The 14,911-nt window shown below is 37.4% G+C and overlaps 1 protein-coding gene across 5 annotated transcripts in view; it reads left to right on the top strand.

The window, feature by feature from the left end:
* PIK3CA (phosphatidylinositol-4,5-bisphosphate 3-kinase catalytic subunit alpha) overlaps positions 1–14,911 on the top strand; it is a 47,739-nt gene that overhangs the window by 25,127 nt on the left and 7,701 nt on the right. For all 5 annotated transcript variants that reach the window (XM_065674524.1, XM_065674523.1, XM_065674525.1 and 2 more), the window contains 13 exons: positions 845–997; positions 1,100–1,234; positions 4,578–4,702; positions 5,097–5,178; positions 5,637–5,801; positions 6,357–6,460; positions 7,661–7,832; positions 8,163–8,269; positions 8,776–8,897; positions 9,427–9,505; positions 13,122–13,292; positions 13,810–13,927; positions 14,095–14,246. In XM_065674524.1, the coding sequence (XP_065530596.1) occupies positions 845–997; positions 1,100–1,234; positions 4,578–4,702; positions 5,097–5,178; positions 5,637–5,801; positions 6,357–6,460; positions 7,661–7,832; positions 8,163–8,269; positions 8,776–8,897; positions 9,427–9,505; positions 13,122–13,292; positions 13,810–13,927; positions 14,095–14,246 (1,685 nt within the window). The remainder of the gene's footprint in view (positions 1–844; positions 998–1,099; positions 1,235–4,577; positions 4,703–5,096; positions 5,179–5,636; positions 5,802–6,356; positions 6,461–7,660; positions 7,833–8,162; positions 8,270–8,775; positions 8,898–9,426; positions 9,506–13,121; positions 13,293–13,809; positions 13,928–14,094; positions 14,247–14,911) is intronic.

Below are 14,911 nucleotides of genomic sequence, written 5' to 3'. Positions count from 1 at the left end.
GATCAGTTGTTAGTGTTTTGAGGTGCAAGTGCCTTCAAACTCAAGTTTCTAAACCCATATGTTACTTGCCTGTTAACTAAAAATTGCGATATTTATACTTGTATTTAGAGTTGATCTTTAAAGAAAACTTGTATTGCTTTAGCATTTGATGCAAGATCTCAAATAGTCATTTTTAAGAATCTGCGTATGGCATCTGATCTAGCCAGAGCATCATTACATTCTGCATTTGACTGTCACAGGTACTATACAGTTATTTTTGTCTACAGTCAGGTTTACAAATCTTACAGAATTGTAGGATGCTTGGGTTGGAAGGGACCTTTAAAGATCTCTGCCCATGGCAGGGATATCTTTCACTAGACCAGGTTGCTGAAGAGCTTTACCCATCGTGACTTTCAGTGTTCCCAATGATGGGGAATCCACAGCTTCTGTGGGCAGCCTGTTCCCACTTTTTATGACAAGTGTCTGACCACCCGCATCATTAAAAAAACAAAAACTTGTCAAATCTAAACCTATTGTATGAGAGTTTAAAACTGTTGCTCCTTATTACATTACTACAGACCTTGGTAAAAATTCTCTCGTTGTCAAAAAACCTTTGCATCATCTTGAGTTACTTTTGATGTGGGAAGATGTTAGTTAGCATGTGTTTGAAAGTGTTTTGATATCATTTTTCAAAATGACTGCCATGACAGTCATTCATAGAAAAGTATAGTACAGCTTCCACAACCTGCTTTTCTGCTAATCTGGGAGTGTAGCAACTTGCTTTGGGGTGGGAATGTTATTTCTCCTGACTCACCCTACAGTAATTAATAGATGACACTAAAAAAAATCTTTTAATCTCTTTAAGGAGCACTGTCCATTGGCTTGGGGAAATATAAACATGTTTGATTACACAGACACTCTTGTATCTGGGAAAATGGCTTTGAATCTTTGGGCAGTACCTCATGGCCTGGAGGATTTGTTAAATCCTATTGGTGTTACTGGATCAAATCCAAATAAGGTAAATATTTGCATGCCAGCTTCCTCCTTAGTAGTTCAAAATATGTCATATTATAATTAGCATAATTTAACAGAAAAAGTAATTTCAATTCCCTTTACATAGGAAACTCCATGTCTAGAGCTGGAATTTGATTGGTTTAGCAATCCTGTGAAGTTTCCAGATATGACAGTGATTGAAGAGCATGCCAATTGGACTATATCACGTGAACTGGGGTTTAACTACAGCTATGCGGGGCTGGTAAGGCAAACTCCCCTTCTGACATTAGCTACTAAAATATGAAAGTAGTATTTACTAGTTTGTTTATTTCACTCAATATAATAGCAATAAAGAGGTTTTTTTCTTATATCCTGACTTACTGTAAAATCATAAATGAATTTTTTGTTTTGTTTAGCAAAGTGAGTAATACGTTCTCCCTTAAACTGACATAATGCTTCACTGACCAACCAAAACACTTGAAAAGAGTAACTATTTTACTGTGCAAACTCTTAAGGCATTTTTGACATTTTTGTATTGCCAGTGCAGATGTCTAAACTACCTGAGCTTTTCAAAAGTTGCAGTTCTCCTTCAACGATGCTGGTTTAATTTGTTGCAGTTTTAATTTGTTGCAGTTCTATGTTTATAGGTAGACATTCTTGTATATCCCAAAGGTGGTTATAACTCTTCACTGTCTGTTTGATGGGTTAGTTTATGACCAGAAGTACAGGGAATTTTGAGGGAATTGACTGGCACACATGATTGTAGCCCTTAATCTCCCCTCTTCCATGAAGAGAAGCTGCACATTGATAGTTGTTTTTTTGGTGAGGTTTGGCACTTTCTTAGGAGCACTTGGATGGTTTGAAGGAGAAAAAAGAAAGTAAGTAAAGCTAAAAATACTATGCATTCAAAGACAAGGCTGTGAAATTGCTTGGTATGTTTTACATTTTATTTTGGAGGCTGGTTCAAAGACTTGAGAGTTTCCCCAAGAAAGCTTTGTGGTCTGAGTGAAGAAGAGTCTCAGGGTGGAAAGTTTTGCTGTGCCAAAAAGTGCGTAGGTGTAAGCTTCCAGTCTGGGAATTCTGGTGATATTTATAACAGTCTCATCTCAACATATCTTGAACAAAGAGTTGTAGGCATTTATTTCTCTTGAGACACCACTGGAAGTCCATCATAGAGTGTTGTATCTGCTTATGGTATATACTGTAACTGAGCAGTGCTGAGGGGCTCTTAATAAATGTTTAAGAACAGCTAGCTCCTTCATAAATAACATTCCTTAGCTATAACACAGCCTATTACCTGCCCTTATATATGCTCAACTCATTTTCTATGATAATATGATGCGTATGCAAAAACAGAAAATGGTGAGGAGAAAAAGCCGTCACTTCAGTGACAAAGTAATGAAGTAATGATCATCTTAAACTTAAAATACAAGGTCAAATAAAGCCTCAAATTACTGTCTTTTTTGTGATAATCCTTACGATATTGTAGAAGGTAGTCACAGTGGTTAAATACGGAGAAAGCCTATTTACCTCAGTGAGTAAGTTGACAGGGAAACAATCTGTATATCACTGCTTCGGTCTCACTTTCTCATTCACGCTGCTTTTCTTTCAACTCTTCTGGTGGTCTGCCAAAATCCTCTTACGTGCTGTGCATGTTCATAGCTGTTTGTAATATTAACTATATTTAGGGATTTAAAATGCAGCATATTTTTACTCATTTGAAAATTGGATACTTGATTACTGTTTAGCATTGTCCATATCTGAAGGAGGTAAAAAATGCTTGTCTGAAATGGTCAAAATCAGCAAAGCAGTCACTGAGGTATGATTTCTAGCTAAATGTTTTTATTATGAATCGAAGAGTATAACTTTCTTGTGTAAACTTGAAATGCATTACACTGCATTTACAATCAATTAATACATATTGATAAGAGATCATTTATAGGTCCATTAATATCTCAAATATGAAAGAAGTTTCAAATATGAAATCTAATTTACTGTCCCACAATTCATAGAATTTCAAGTTTTTGGTGTTGACCGCAACAGGATAAATGCATTTTCCTTCTGGGCTTGACCTAAACTATGATCTTTCTGACCCACTATGCAGGTACATTTTATACTTTTTTGACTTTCACTTACTATTTAGGATGACTCTTTCAGAATAAAGATGAATATGTGCAATTATTTGTTCTATTGAACAATATGAACCATTTGATCTTATGTCAGGAATAGGGTGATTAAGTCACTTATCCAATAACTTCCTTGCAGAATGACTCTCTTAACTACTTTCACTGTATCCAATACTGTAATATTTAAAAATGTGTTCTAAAAATTTCCCCATACCACATTGAGTGTAGTCCTGAATAATTTCTCCCCACTTTTAGGTCCAATCCATGTGCTTCAGAATGATAATTAAAAAAACCCATGTTGGTGCATGTTCTTGCACTAGATCACACTACTAACAGGGCAAGACGCTAAAAATCCTGTGAGACCTTAATATTGGTGGATATAAGATTGAAGGCCAGGATATTCCCACATAGTAGTAGTGAACCCATCATGAGAACACATACTTTATGTAATTAAAGATAAATGTAAAATAAAGAACTTTCAGTCTGAAATAGATACATCATGTGGTATAACCTGACACAGTTTAAACATTTTGAATTCAGACGAGTGTTGATCTTATTTTTTTGTAGTGGTAGGTATCATGCAGGTGTGAAAACATGAGCTGACTACGAAAATCTTCAGTTCTTGTGGAATTGTTGGGATAACTTCATCTTAAGTGTCAATCTCGTTTATTACACTTGTATTTTATACTGAACACAGTAATACAAGCTTCTTCAGATTTTTTGGTTTTTGCAGTGCAATTGATTGTGTAGCTGAAACCTCAAACTGCATCACTTCATACGTTGTTTTGTAAAAAAAAAATCCACATTAAATGAACTGAGAAATGGAAAGTATAGGAGAAAAAATTGAACTTGCCATATGAGGTGTGAAATATCTTGTAGTAGTAGTTTCAATACCTCTGCCATTGGTCTAAGCTGGTTCTAATGAATGAAGTCTTATGTAAAATTAATTTCAACATATACCAGTTCTGTTTTCTGTACTCTTTGGGAAATATATTACGCTAATTCTGGTTAATGTTTTCCAGTCCTCCTGTTACTCTGGCTTTCCTACAGCATTCTGACTTCTGTTTACCTAGCTTCACACCCCATATTCTGTTTTTCCAGTTCTGTTTCTTTTTCACTCCTTTCAGCAGCTTCTAGCTAATCTCAAAACTGGAGATAGAAATGACCAGTTTCAGTGCATGCTGCATTATGTTGTTCATCAGATGCAACTGCTGCTATTTCTCCACACAGCTGACTTAGTTGAAATGTCACTCTTCTTGTCCCAGTAGTGGCTAGAAGTGGTTGTAGAAATCAAAGGCCTAGTCTTTAATATCACTGTTTTCAAATTTTAAGTCCTCAGTTACAGCAAAAGAAAACAAGATAGTATTGCATGACATAGGCTGTAAGTGTTGTGTTAAGCGCTCTTAAAGTACTTCATGTATGTTGTATGACAACAGAAGGAAATTTGTGGAGGGTTAATGGACTGCTTTCTCTCTGCAGAGTAACAGAATAGCTAGAGATAACGAATTAAGAGAAAGTGACAAGGAGCAACTTCGAGCTATATGTACACGAGATCCTTTGTCTGAAATCACTGAGCAAGAGAAGGACTTCCTCTGGAGCCACAGGTATTTAAAACCAAAAACTAAACTAAAGAAAAGCCCTTGTTGGCACAATCAACTGCACCCCATTCACTCCAAATTTCTCATGGCTGTCTTGGATTTTGCTCCCTTTTCTGTGCTCTGTATTGGTCGGGCTAGTGTTTTAGAAAAGGCTTTTAAAGCATTCTGAATCGTATGTCTTAATTTATAAGCCCACGGGGAAAAATATGTTGTTGAATTAGTTTACATTTTCCCCATTACTGCAGTCTTACTTTCATGCATGGATCCTAACACCACCATATGGTATTGATTGTTTTCTGCTGACAAAGGAAGAAAAATGTGCAAGACTGCGGGGAACATAGTAGATGGTTATCAAAGCAAAAAGGGCAATTTGTACATACACCTTTTTTCTCTTTTGCAGACACTATTGCGTGAATACTCCAGAAATTCTGCCCAAATTACTTCTGTCTGTTAAATGGAATTCTAGAGATGAAGTGGCCCAGGTAACATATAGCACTGAAGAAATTTTAAGTTTTGAAGAAGCTTTAAAATACGATATTTAGGGAGACTTCTGGAAGTTTAAAACGTGTTACATGTGCATGATACATTGAATGAAAACCTGTCCAAGTTGCCACTATAATAGATGGATCGGTCTGGTCCGTAGTTCTTGTTCTTTAGCTCAGTTTGAGTCTTAAAATTTCCTCTTGTGGCATTACTTGAATCCCTGTTATGTTGCTGATTTGTCAATTAGTTATATGTGAGGTTTTGTTTTCATTGTGTTTATAGTGGATAAAACGTCAGCTGGCAACTAATACCAAATTGTTTATTGAGAGAGGGCTGGCAAATAAATAGCTTCTACTCGGATGCAGTTCGTGTCTGACAATACCTTCTAATAGCTGTATATTACAGCTTCTTTGTAATCAATGCAAATGTGTAATGTGCTTGGACTTCTTGTCCACAGATGTACTGTTTGGTAAAAGATTGGCCTCCAATCAAGCCAGAGCAAGCAATGGAGCTTTTGGACTGTAATTATCCAGATCCAATGGTGCGAGCTTTTGCAGTTCGGTGTCTAGAGAAGTACTTGACAGATGACAAACTGTCTCAGTACTTAATCCAGCTAGTACAGGTATATAATATATTTTGGTATACTTGATGTCTTGTGTATATCCAATAATCACAGAGGCTTAAAATACAACAAAAGTTAAGGTGGTGTGAAAAACAGGTCATCAACAGTATGTTTCTGTTGTGGAGTGTTTAGGAGGAGGAGATTAAATGTAGTTAATTTTCTGTAGTGCTGGGGTTTTGCATGTTGATACTAAATGCCAGGATTTTACAGAGATGCAGAACTGTTCTACCAACTGGAACATGCAGCTCTTTCAGCTGTTCTAACATATGGGAAAGTATGAGCAGAAGCATCTTCTCAAAATTTCAAGCTAGTTGAGGCCAAAATATTTTGTAATAGTGAAGGGAGCATCAGATGGTAAGTTCCTGAAACAGGCAGCCAATGCACTGTTAATAGATACCGTTCAAATTCAAACACATGCAAGTATTAATGAGATCATTCATTCTACAGAAATTCATGTAAAACATAGATTTCTTTTTATTTAACTTCCTTTAATCTGTATTTTATTCATAGAAATAACTGCAGCAGATTATTTTTATTCTCTTTATCTTTAACTAGGTTCTAAAATATGAACAGTACTTGGATAATCAGCTTGTGAGATTTTTACTCAAGAAGGCACTGACCAATCAAAGGATAGGACACTTCTTCTTCTGGCATTTAAAGTAAGCTTAATATGTTAAGGGGTAGTGGGATTCCTATTAGCTGTAAACAATTTATTGTTCTAAAGGCTTGGCATACTAAAATATCTTCTTTTTTTATTTTATTTTTTTTAAGGAAAGTATTACCACTTAGTTTTTTTCACATTTGTTAAAAGTTTGAGTTTAGAGTTTGGTAGTAGAAGTCATCCTTTGCAGTTTCAAAAGCAAGTTAATAATAGATACTTAAGTCTTTACTTCTTTTTACATAATGATAATTATGCTGAAAGCAGGGTAGTCCGATTGCTGGAGGCCTCCTATCCTGTGAACTATTTACACCTTTGACAGATTACTACTGTTTGAACTTTATTTTTTTTATCACTCACCAGTCTTCCAGAAAATTTTACAAATAGTTGAGGTCTAAAGAGAAACACCCAATTTGACCAGATAAGGCTTTGAAAAAATAACTCTTTGTATGTGCTTATTAAAGACTTTATACAGCTTGATAGCTTAAATATCTATGTTCTTCCTTACTAAGTGCACCAAGGGCTTTTGTAATTCCTGGTGTTGAGAAGGCTGAGCATAGATCAGCCTACAGTATAATGGATTGTAGCTAGGTCTCACCTAAAAATGCTGTTCTAAGACAGTGTGATCAGACACAGAAATAGAAGCAAGGAATCTTTGTTATGCTTTGCTTTCTATTTCCCTTGGTAATTATCAAAGATAACGGAATAAATTGTCTGATAAACTTGTTTTAAGGATGTATTTAAGAGCTGCAAAGAATGAGAGGAGGTAAGAACAAGGAAACTTGAGGGGACACAGCCTGGGATTGTTTAATTTTCTCCTTGTCTTATTTAGCCAGATTGGCTTTGCTCTTGGCAAAGAAACCTGGAACATGAATTGAAAGCTTGAGTTTCTGGGAAGCATGGGTTTTAAATAAAGGCAAGGAATAGTGGTAGAGAGGACAGAAAAATCAAGAAGGAATTGGGGGAAAAGCCTATGAACTCTGTGCCAAATTAGTTGTAAAAGGTACTGAAGTTGGATCAGTCTAGTCAAAATGAGATGAGCTGTGGGAGATTAATAGAAGTTATTTACCTGAAAAGGATGGATCTATAAGCAGCTCCCGGGAAAATGTGTCATTGGGATGATGTTACAGCTATAGATTCATTTTTGGCACCTCTAAGTGGTCTTGTCTTTAAGCTATAACTGTTCTTCCTCTCTGTGTAGGTCTGAAATGCACAATAAAACTGTAAGTCAGAGGTTTGGTTTACTTCTGGAGTCCTATTGTCGGGCGTGTGGAATGTACCTAAAACATCTGAGCAGGCAGGTGGAGGCTATGGAGAAGTTGATTAACCTCACTGATATTCTCAAGCAGGAAAAAAAAGATGAGACCCAGAAGGTATTATAAGATGTCTGCATCCCCAGACTATTGCTGTTGAGTCACAGGAATTACTCTGAACTGTATTAATTAACTAGAAAAGTATTAAAGATAACTTGAGTATATAGTATGTTATTCTAGAAGCTGCTATATTTTCTGTGTGCATTGCCATTGTCTACCTCTTAAGGCAATAGATTTAAGGGTTTCAGTTTGTATAGTATGTGGCTAAGTAGAGTTGCTTACACTGGAACTGTGCAAAACTATGCTTTAAAAACAAAGCTAAAAGTCTGAAACTTACTTTCACTTACATATAATTAGTGTTATCAAAACCTGAATGTGATTATTTATCAGGTACAGATGAAGTTTCTTGTTGAACAAATGAGGCGGCCAGATTTTATGGATGCTTTACAGGGTTTTATCTCTCCTCTTAATCCTGCGCATCAACTGGGAAATCTTAGGTATTGTATTCATTTTTTAAATTTATCTAGATATTTAAGTAAATGCTTAGTAATGTTAACATTAACAATGTTAAGGTTAAATGTTAACATACTGAAAAATGTTAGTATCTTCAAAGTTCACTGAAAAAACTTTGTAGCAGAATAACTCATGAAAAGTGAAGCAGTTTCAGTCTAATGGTTTAACAATTTAGGGAACAACATGACAGCTCTTCCTTTAAGGTGACAGGAAGCGCAGACCTTTTTCCGTTTTTAAGGAGCACACACTGCCAAAGGGAAATTACAATATAGCCAGCTCTTCTGTTGGGCTTAGCAAGTGAGTAACATTGCACTTACTAAGTTTCAAGGTGAAAGTAAAAGTGGTTGATTGTCAGTTAATGTACCTGTGCATCTTTAATTTGATACTGTTTCAAAGAGTTTGATGAAAACAGGGAGAATGTAATGTTATGGAAATATTAAATGAAAATCTGTATGTGCCTGTTTCATAGAAATCTTACCTCTTTTTTTAGGCTTGAGGAGTGCAGGATAATGTCATCTGCAAAAAGGCCACTGTGGTTGAACTGGGAAAACCCAGATATTATGTCTGAATTGTTATTTCAGAACAATGAGATAATCTTTAAAAATGGAGACGGTAAGGAAAAGCAAGTATAATCCAAAAGCTACATATCTGTTTATTTTCCTAACCTACTGTTCAGTATTTTTTTCTAAGTATATAAAATGCATGTGGGGGAGGAGGAGGAGGGGGAGGAAAGCAGTTTTCTAGAAAAATTAAGCATGTACAAGTAAGAGTTGTGCAAATTTTGTAGGTTCCAAGCTGCTCAGTCTGTTGAGGTGGAACATGGTACTATTTCAATACTTTGTTCTTTTTATTTGAAAATGTCTTCCGAGATATTACAGAAGTGTAATCTGTAGTTCCATTGTCATGATTTTAGTGTATATTTTTTAAACAGCTTTGAAATCACCACCATAAATTTATATTCACTCTCAACTACTTAACACATTTCTCTATTGAGAGAACAGAACCTACACTGAACTCTGCAAGCCTCATTTCCTTTAGGCGTACTTTTGAGGGGGAAAGTAAGATGGAACAAAGTGTTCTGGTGTTACAAAATTTGCAGTCTCCATGTATTTGCAAATCTTTATGTATTTGACTATTCCAGACTTGCGTCAGGACATGCTGACACTTCAGATAATTAGAATTATGGAAAACATCTGGCAAAATCAGGGTCTGGATCTTCGGTAAGCATTAGAGGTCATTCTCAAGCAATACTGTTCTTAATGGTTTTTGCATTAGTTTGTTACCAGAGATTGCTTCTGTTTTCCCAAGGGTAATAAATGCTATAAATAGGCATCTCTGTACATGTAAGAGCAATTTTCAATTTTTTTAATGACCTTCAGTTAACTAAACTACTGAATTCTGTAGAGATTGTATTTGAAAAATACTTAAGTCTCATTCAGGGTGTGAGGGGTATACATACAGGAATGGATACAAGAGTGTCGTGGTTTAAACCGAGCCACACACCTCGTTCACTCACTCCCCCCACCTTTTCTCCCTCTTTCTTTACTTCCCCACCCCTCCCCACCCCCACCCCCCCCCCCAGGCTCCCGGAGGGATGGGGAGGAAAATCGAGAGAATGTAACTCCCACAGGTTAAGATAGGAACAGACCAGTAACTAAGGTATAACACAAATCACCACTGCTACCGCCAATGATAATAAGAGAAAATAACAAGAGAAGAGAATACAATACCACCTGCCGAATGAGTTCAACCCCCTGAAGAGAGCCCGTGCCCTTCCCGACAACTCCCAGTTACCTCCCTGGGCATGACGTGCTGTGGTATGGAATACCTCTTTGGCTAGCTTGGGTCAGGTGTCCTGTCTCTGCTTCCTCTCAGCCTCCCCTCGTCCCTGGCAGGGCATGAGAATCACAAAGTCCTTAGTCAGGGTAGGCATTACTTAGCAACAACTAAAAACATTTGCGTTAGCTCTGTTCCCAGCCTGAAAGTCAAAACACAGCGCAGCACCAGCTACTAAGAAGGAGAAAAACCGACAGCTACTGCTAAACCCAGGACAAAGAACTAACACACACAGTAGCCAGGCTGTGGTGTGCTAATTTGTATCCGTAGGATTTGCTTCGAGCAAGCTGCCAAACTTGCAGCCCAGTTGAGTGATGACTTTTTGTAGTAGGTATCTTCATTTCAGTACAGAAAGTAGGTATTGCCCAGTTTTGATATCTGTGCAGCTTCTCCACCTTTAAATAGTCTGTGAGTACAGTAACTTCTGCAGAATGCCATTTAGTATAAACTATTCTGCTTCTAGAAAACTGATACGAGACAGGTTATGCTTCCAAATTCACATTTGCTGTTTGGTAGATTATATTTTTTTTTAGCTGATGGCATAATAGAGCTGCCTCTGCACTGTCAAGCAAAGTATGTTCTTTGCACGCCCAGTTCTCATTTTCTCATTACCTAGATAAAAGAACCTAGTGGTTTACATCATCTCTAATGTATCTGGGAAACTTGTGCTCTAGTACGGTAATGAGGAACAGAATTATGGCTTTGTCTAAGAATGATTTGCAGAGTTACAGTTCCCAGTCCCCACATCTTGAAGAGTGCCAGTTATGGAAACCTGCATAAATACATCTCTCACACCTCTTGCCACCAGTATTCTTTAAACAGGTGGCATGAAGCTTTAGAAGAGAATTGGAATAAGTGTGATGTGACAGGCTGATTTAAAAAAAAAAAATCAGAGAAATTGCAACTGTCCATCTGCTGTACTGAAAGACTGAAACGAGCATGCAGGATGAGGCAGCTGATGGGCCCTGAACCTTGAGCAAGCTGCAGATTACACTAATGGACAAAAATAACATCTTTTGAGGATCTAGAAATTGCAACTCATCCCACTAAGGCCACTAAACTGTATCTCTCTATGGTACAGAAAGTCTAACAGTCTTTAAGAAAATAGATGGGTTGCACTGTTTTCCTTTGACCTTCAAAACAGATTTTTATCTAAAAATGCAAGTGTAATTAGGTATAAATATTTTTTTAGTAACTGCAAGTAAAGTGCTGTTAATCCATAAAGCAGAAGCCCACCTCCGCAGCAACACCAGTAACCAGCTCTGCCACTGGCTGTGCATTGCATGGTGCCTCATGGATTCTTAGGTCTAATACAAAGCCATGATAGATTTTTCTTTTTTTTCCTGCCATGGCATCACTAAGAACTTGTGATACCCCAGTGTTCCTGAAAGGCAGGTTTACTCTGTAGGTGTGACACTTTCACTCCAGAAAGGAAACTTCAGGAGAGGAAAAGGCTGCTTTTAGGTACATGACTGTAACTCCCAGATATTTTAACAGAGGATGTTAAACATGGTAATGGCTGTGTTTCTTTCAGTCTTTGAACAAAGGACTGGTTTTGACTTATTTTTTGCAGATAAAGTGTTTTGAGCATAACAGAAGAAATACAAATTTTAAAGGAAGGATGAGGAAAGAGACCTGTGAAAGAAAGGGAAGGCAATGGAATTAATTTCTTTTACTTGTAAAGAGAAAAATGGGCTACTCAGATCACAGAATCATAGAATCAACTAGGTTGAAAAAGACCTTTAAGATCACCAAGTCCAACCATTACCCCAGGACTGCCAAACCCACCACTAAACCATTTCACTAAGGGCAAACTTACCTCCCCTAAAGATCTCCCCTTATGGCCGCCCCTCATGATATCCACTCACAGACATCTCTCATCTAGCCCCCTTAATGGCCCACAGTGTTTAGCTGCTGCCATGGCCACCCCTCACACTTCATGGCTGCCCCTGCTTCTCCCCTCATGATCTTTCCTCATGACTGCCCCTTACCCCTAATGACTACCCCTCACTTCCCACAGCTGCCCTTGCTCTCCCCTCACGATCTCCCCTCATGGCCGTCCCTCCTTTCCCTTTATGATCTCCCCTCATGGTCATCCCTCCTTTCCCCTCATGATCTCCCCTCATGGCCATCCCTCCTCTCCTCTCACCTCACAATCTCTCCTCGTGGCTGCCCCTCCTCTCCTCTTCTCCCCTCACAATCTCCCCTCATGGCTGCTGCTCCTCTCCCCTCACAATCTTCCCTCATGGCTGCCCTTCCTCTCCCTTCATGATCTCCCCTCACAACTGCCCTTCACCCCTTATAGCCACCCTTCATCTCCCCTCATGTTCAACAGTGTTTGAATTAATATCATCCTTTGAGTTTCACTTTGTAGTCCTGTGGATTACAAAAAGTTGATTTTATGATTTTCTTTGAAGAGTCCATTGATAAATATCCATTTACAGTTCACTGATACCTGGGTAACATCAGTCTTGTTGACTGTAGAGTCCAGTTTAGAATTTGTAATATGGTCAGATACTATTAAGAAACTAATTCTGAAGGTCCTGTGCTGGTTTTACATACAACATATTACCTGCTACTTGCTTACAGTAACCCATGGAATCTTAACAAGTATTTTCTGAATGCATAGATTTCTATCTCTAATAATTCACTTTGAATATCATTGAATAGATCTTATTAGGTTATGCTGAAGGCCTTTTAAAGGGTTTCTCCAGTGTATTCCCTAAGGCCTCCAGGAACACGTTACTAAACTTTTGCCTCAACCTTTTGTCCTGATATAAAACTAAAGAATGACATTGGTGGACACAGTGGCTGGCATGTTACTGTACTAATATCTGGTACATTTTTTCCACAAGACTAGTGTTAATACAGCTATAAAACATTAGAACAGGTTTTCATATCCTAAAGTAAGTGACAGGTGACACTTGATAACGGTTATCAAACATACCTGTTGCTTGCTGTCTTAAAACTTAACTTTAAAGAAAACCCTTCTTCTTTCAGGATGTTACCTTATGGCTGTTTGTCTATTGGTGATTGTGTGGGACTCATCGAGGTAGTCAGGAGCTCTCATACCATCATGCAGATTCAGTGTAAAGGAGGCTTGAAGGGAGCATTGCAGTTCAACAGCCATACATTGCATCAGTGGCTCAAGGACAAGAACAAAGGAGAAATGTGAGATTTCATGTTGCTTGTTTTTCCTGTTGCTTGTTTGCTTGTTCTTGATGGAAACTTCAAAAGAACTAAAGCTGATCAAGTGTGGAATTATGTCCATCTCGTTTTGGTTGGTTTATTTTCTTCCTCTCACCTTGTTTGCCTATGGTTCCTGGTTGTAGCTCTTTTAATGGGTTCAGTTGTGTGACTTCTCTCAACGATAAAGCTTAAGTTGGAAGTAGAGCTATGAAGATACGGCTTAAATCTCTTTTAATAAACACTAGCTCATCAAAATGAAAACTGCTGGACTTCAAAAGAGTCAATTTAATAGCTAATTTACTGTTCCGTGGTCTAACAAAGTACTACTGTTCTCAGAGTATGCTGAATTTCTGCCTTACTGTGATAAGGTCCAGAAGCTCTGCTTCATTGATAGAGGATAGTAGAAATTGGCTCGTCCTCAATGGAGGGAGGGGAGGGGGAAATCTACACTTTTGTGTCTTTAGAACACCTGTATGAAACTGTCTCCTGCTTTCAATAGGTATGATGCAGCTATTGACTTGTTTACACGTTCTTGTGCTGGCTACTGTGTTGCTACCTTTATACTGGGCATTGGTGATCGCCACAATAGTAACATCATGGTGAAAGATGATGGACAAGTAAGATACATTTTTCTAAAAACATAGCATAATGTCATACATCACCTTGATATGAGTTGGTTTTTAAAAAAAAAATCCATCTGAACTATAAGTAAATGATCAATTTTACTATGACATACTTTATACGAAGAATTACTAATCTTAAAATACCTTTCTGTTTTTCCAAGCTGTTTCACATTGACTTTGGGCACTTCCTGGATCACAAGAAGAAAAAATTTGGTTATAAAAGGGAGCGTGTGCCATTTGTCTTAACACAGGACTTCTTAATAGTGATTAGTAAAGGAGCCCAAGAATGCACTAAAACAAGGGAGTTTGAAAGGTGAGCCTTTGCAGCATTTAACTGCCAAAATATTTTGTACCTAAAATGCACTTTAGTACATTTTACTTTAGTGTACTTTAGTACATTTTACTAAATGTACTTTAGTACATTTTATCTTTAATTATTAGACCTTTTAACTGAAAAGTAGTATTTTAATTGGCTTGCAGCATCAATGTTCTAATCCTGTAGCTGAAGATCAGTCGTCCACTTATCACTCAGTAGGCGATAGCTCATATATGGGCTTGGGTTCATGAAACCTCACTTTAGTTTTGCAGGATCAGCACATATGTGAATAAAGATAAATTTTTAAATATCTGAAATTCTTTTGATAACACTTAAAATCCTCTTAGCATTGCATAACTGCAAAACAAGAATTCTTAAATATCAGGTGTAATGGGCATCATAGGCTTGCTGGTTACTCAGCAATGCTTCTCTCTCCTATAGCTGCTGTGATACCAGCTTTTCAGCTGGCCTGTGTCGTTTTTCTTAACAGAACCTGCTAAGAAAAGATAACTTTAAAATAATAAATAAATACCTGATGCTGTTGTCATTCTTAATATGTGTCTTTCCAGAGATCTAGTCTTTGAGAGGTTTCAATTTTAATCTTAATTTCATTATTAGGCAGAGACAGTTTTTAAGTTATAGTGTCTGTCTCAACGCTGCAG

The sequence above is a fragment of the Lathamus discolor genome, chromosome 3 (genome assembly GCF_037157495.1).
Source record: "Lathamus discolor isolate bLatDis1 chromosome 3, bLatDis1.hap1, whole genome shotgun sequence".
NCBI classification, from domain to species: domain Eukaryota; kingdom Metazoa; phylum Chordata; class Aves; order Psittaciformes; family Psittacidae; genus Lathamus; species Lathamus discolor.
This window is presented reverse-complemented; position numbering and strand designations above follow the sequence as displayed.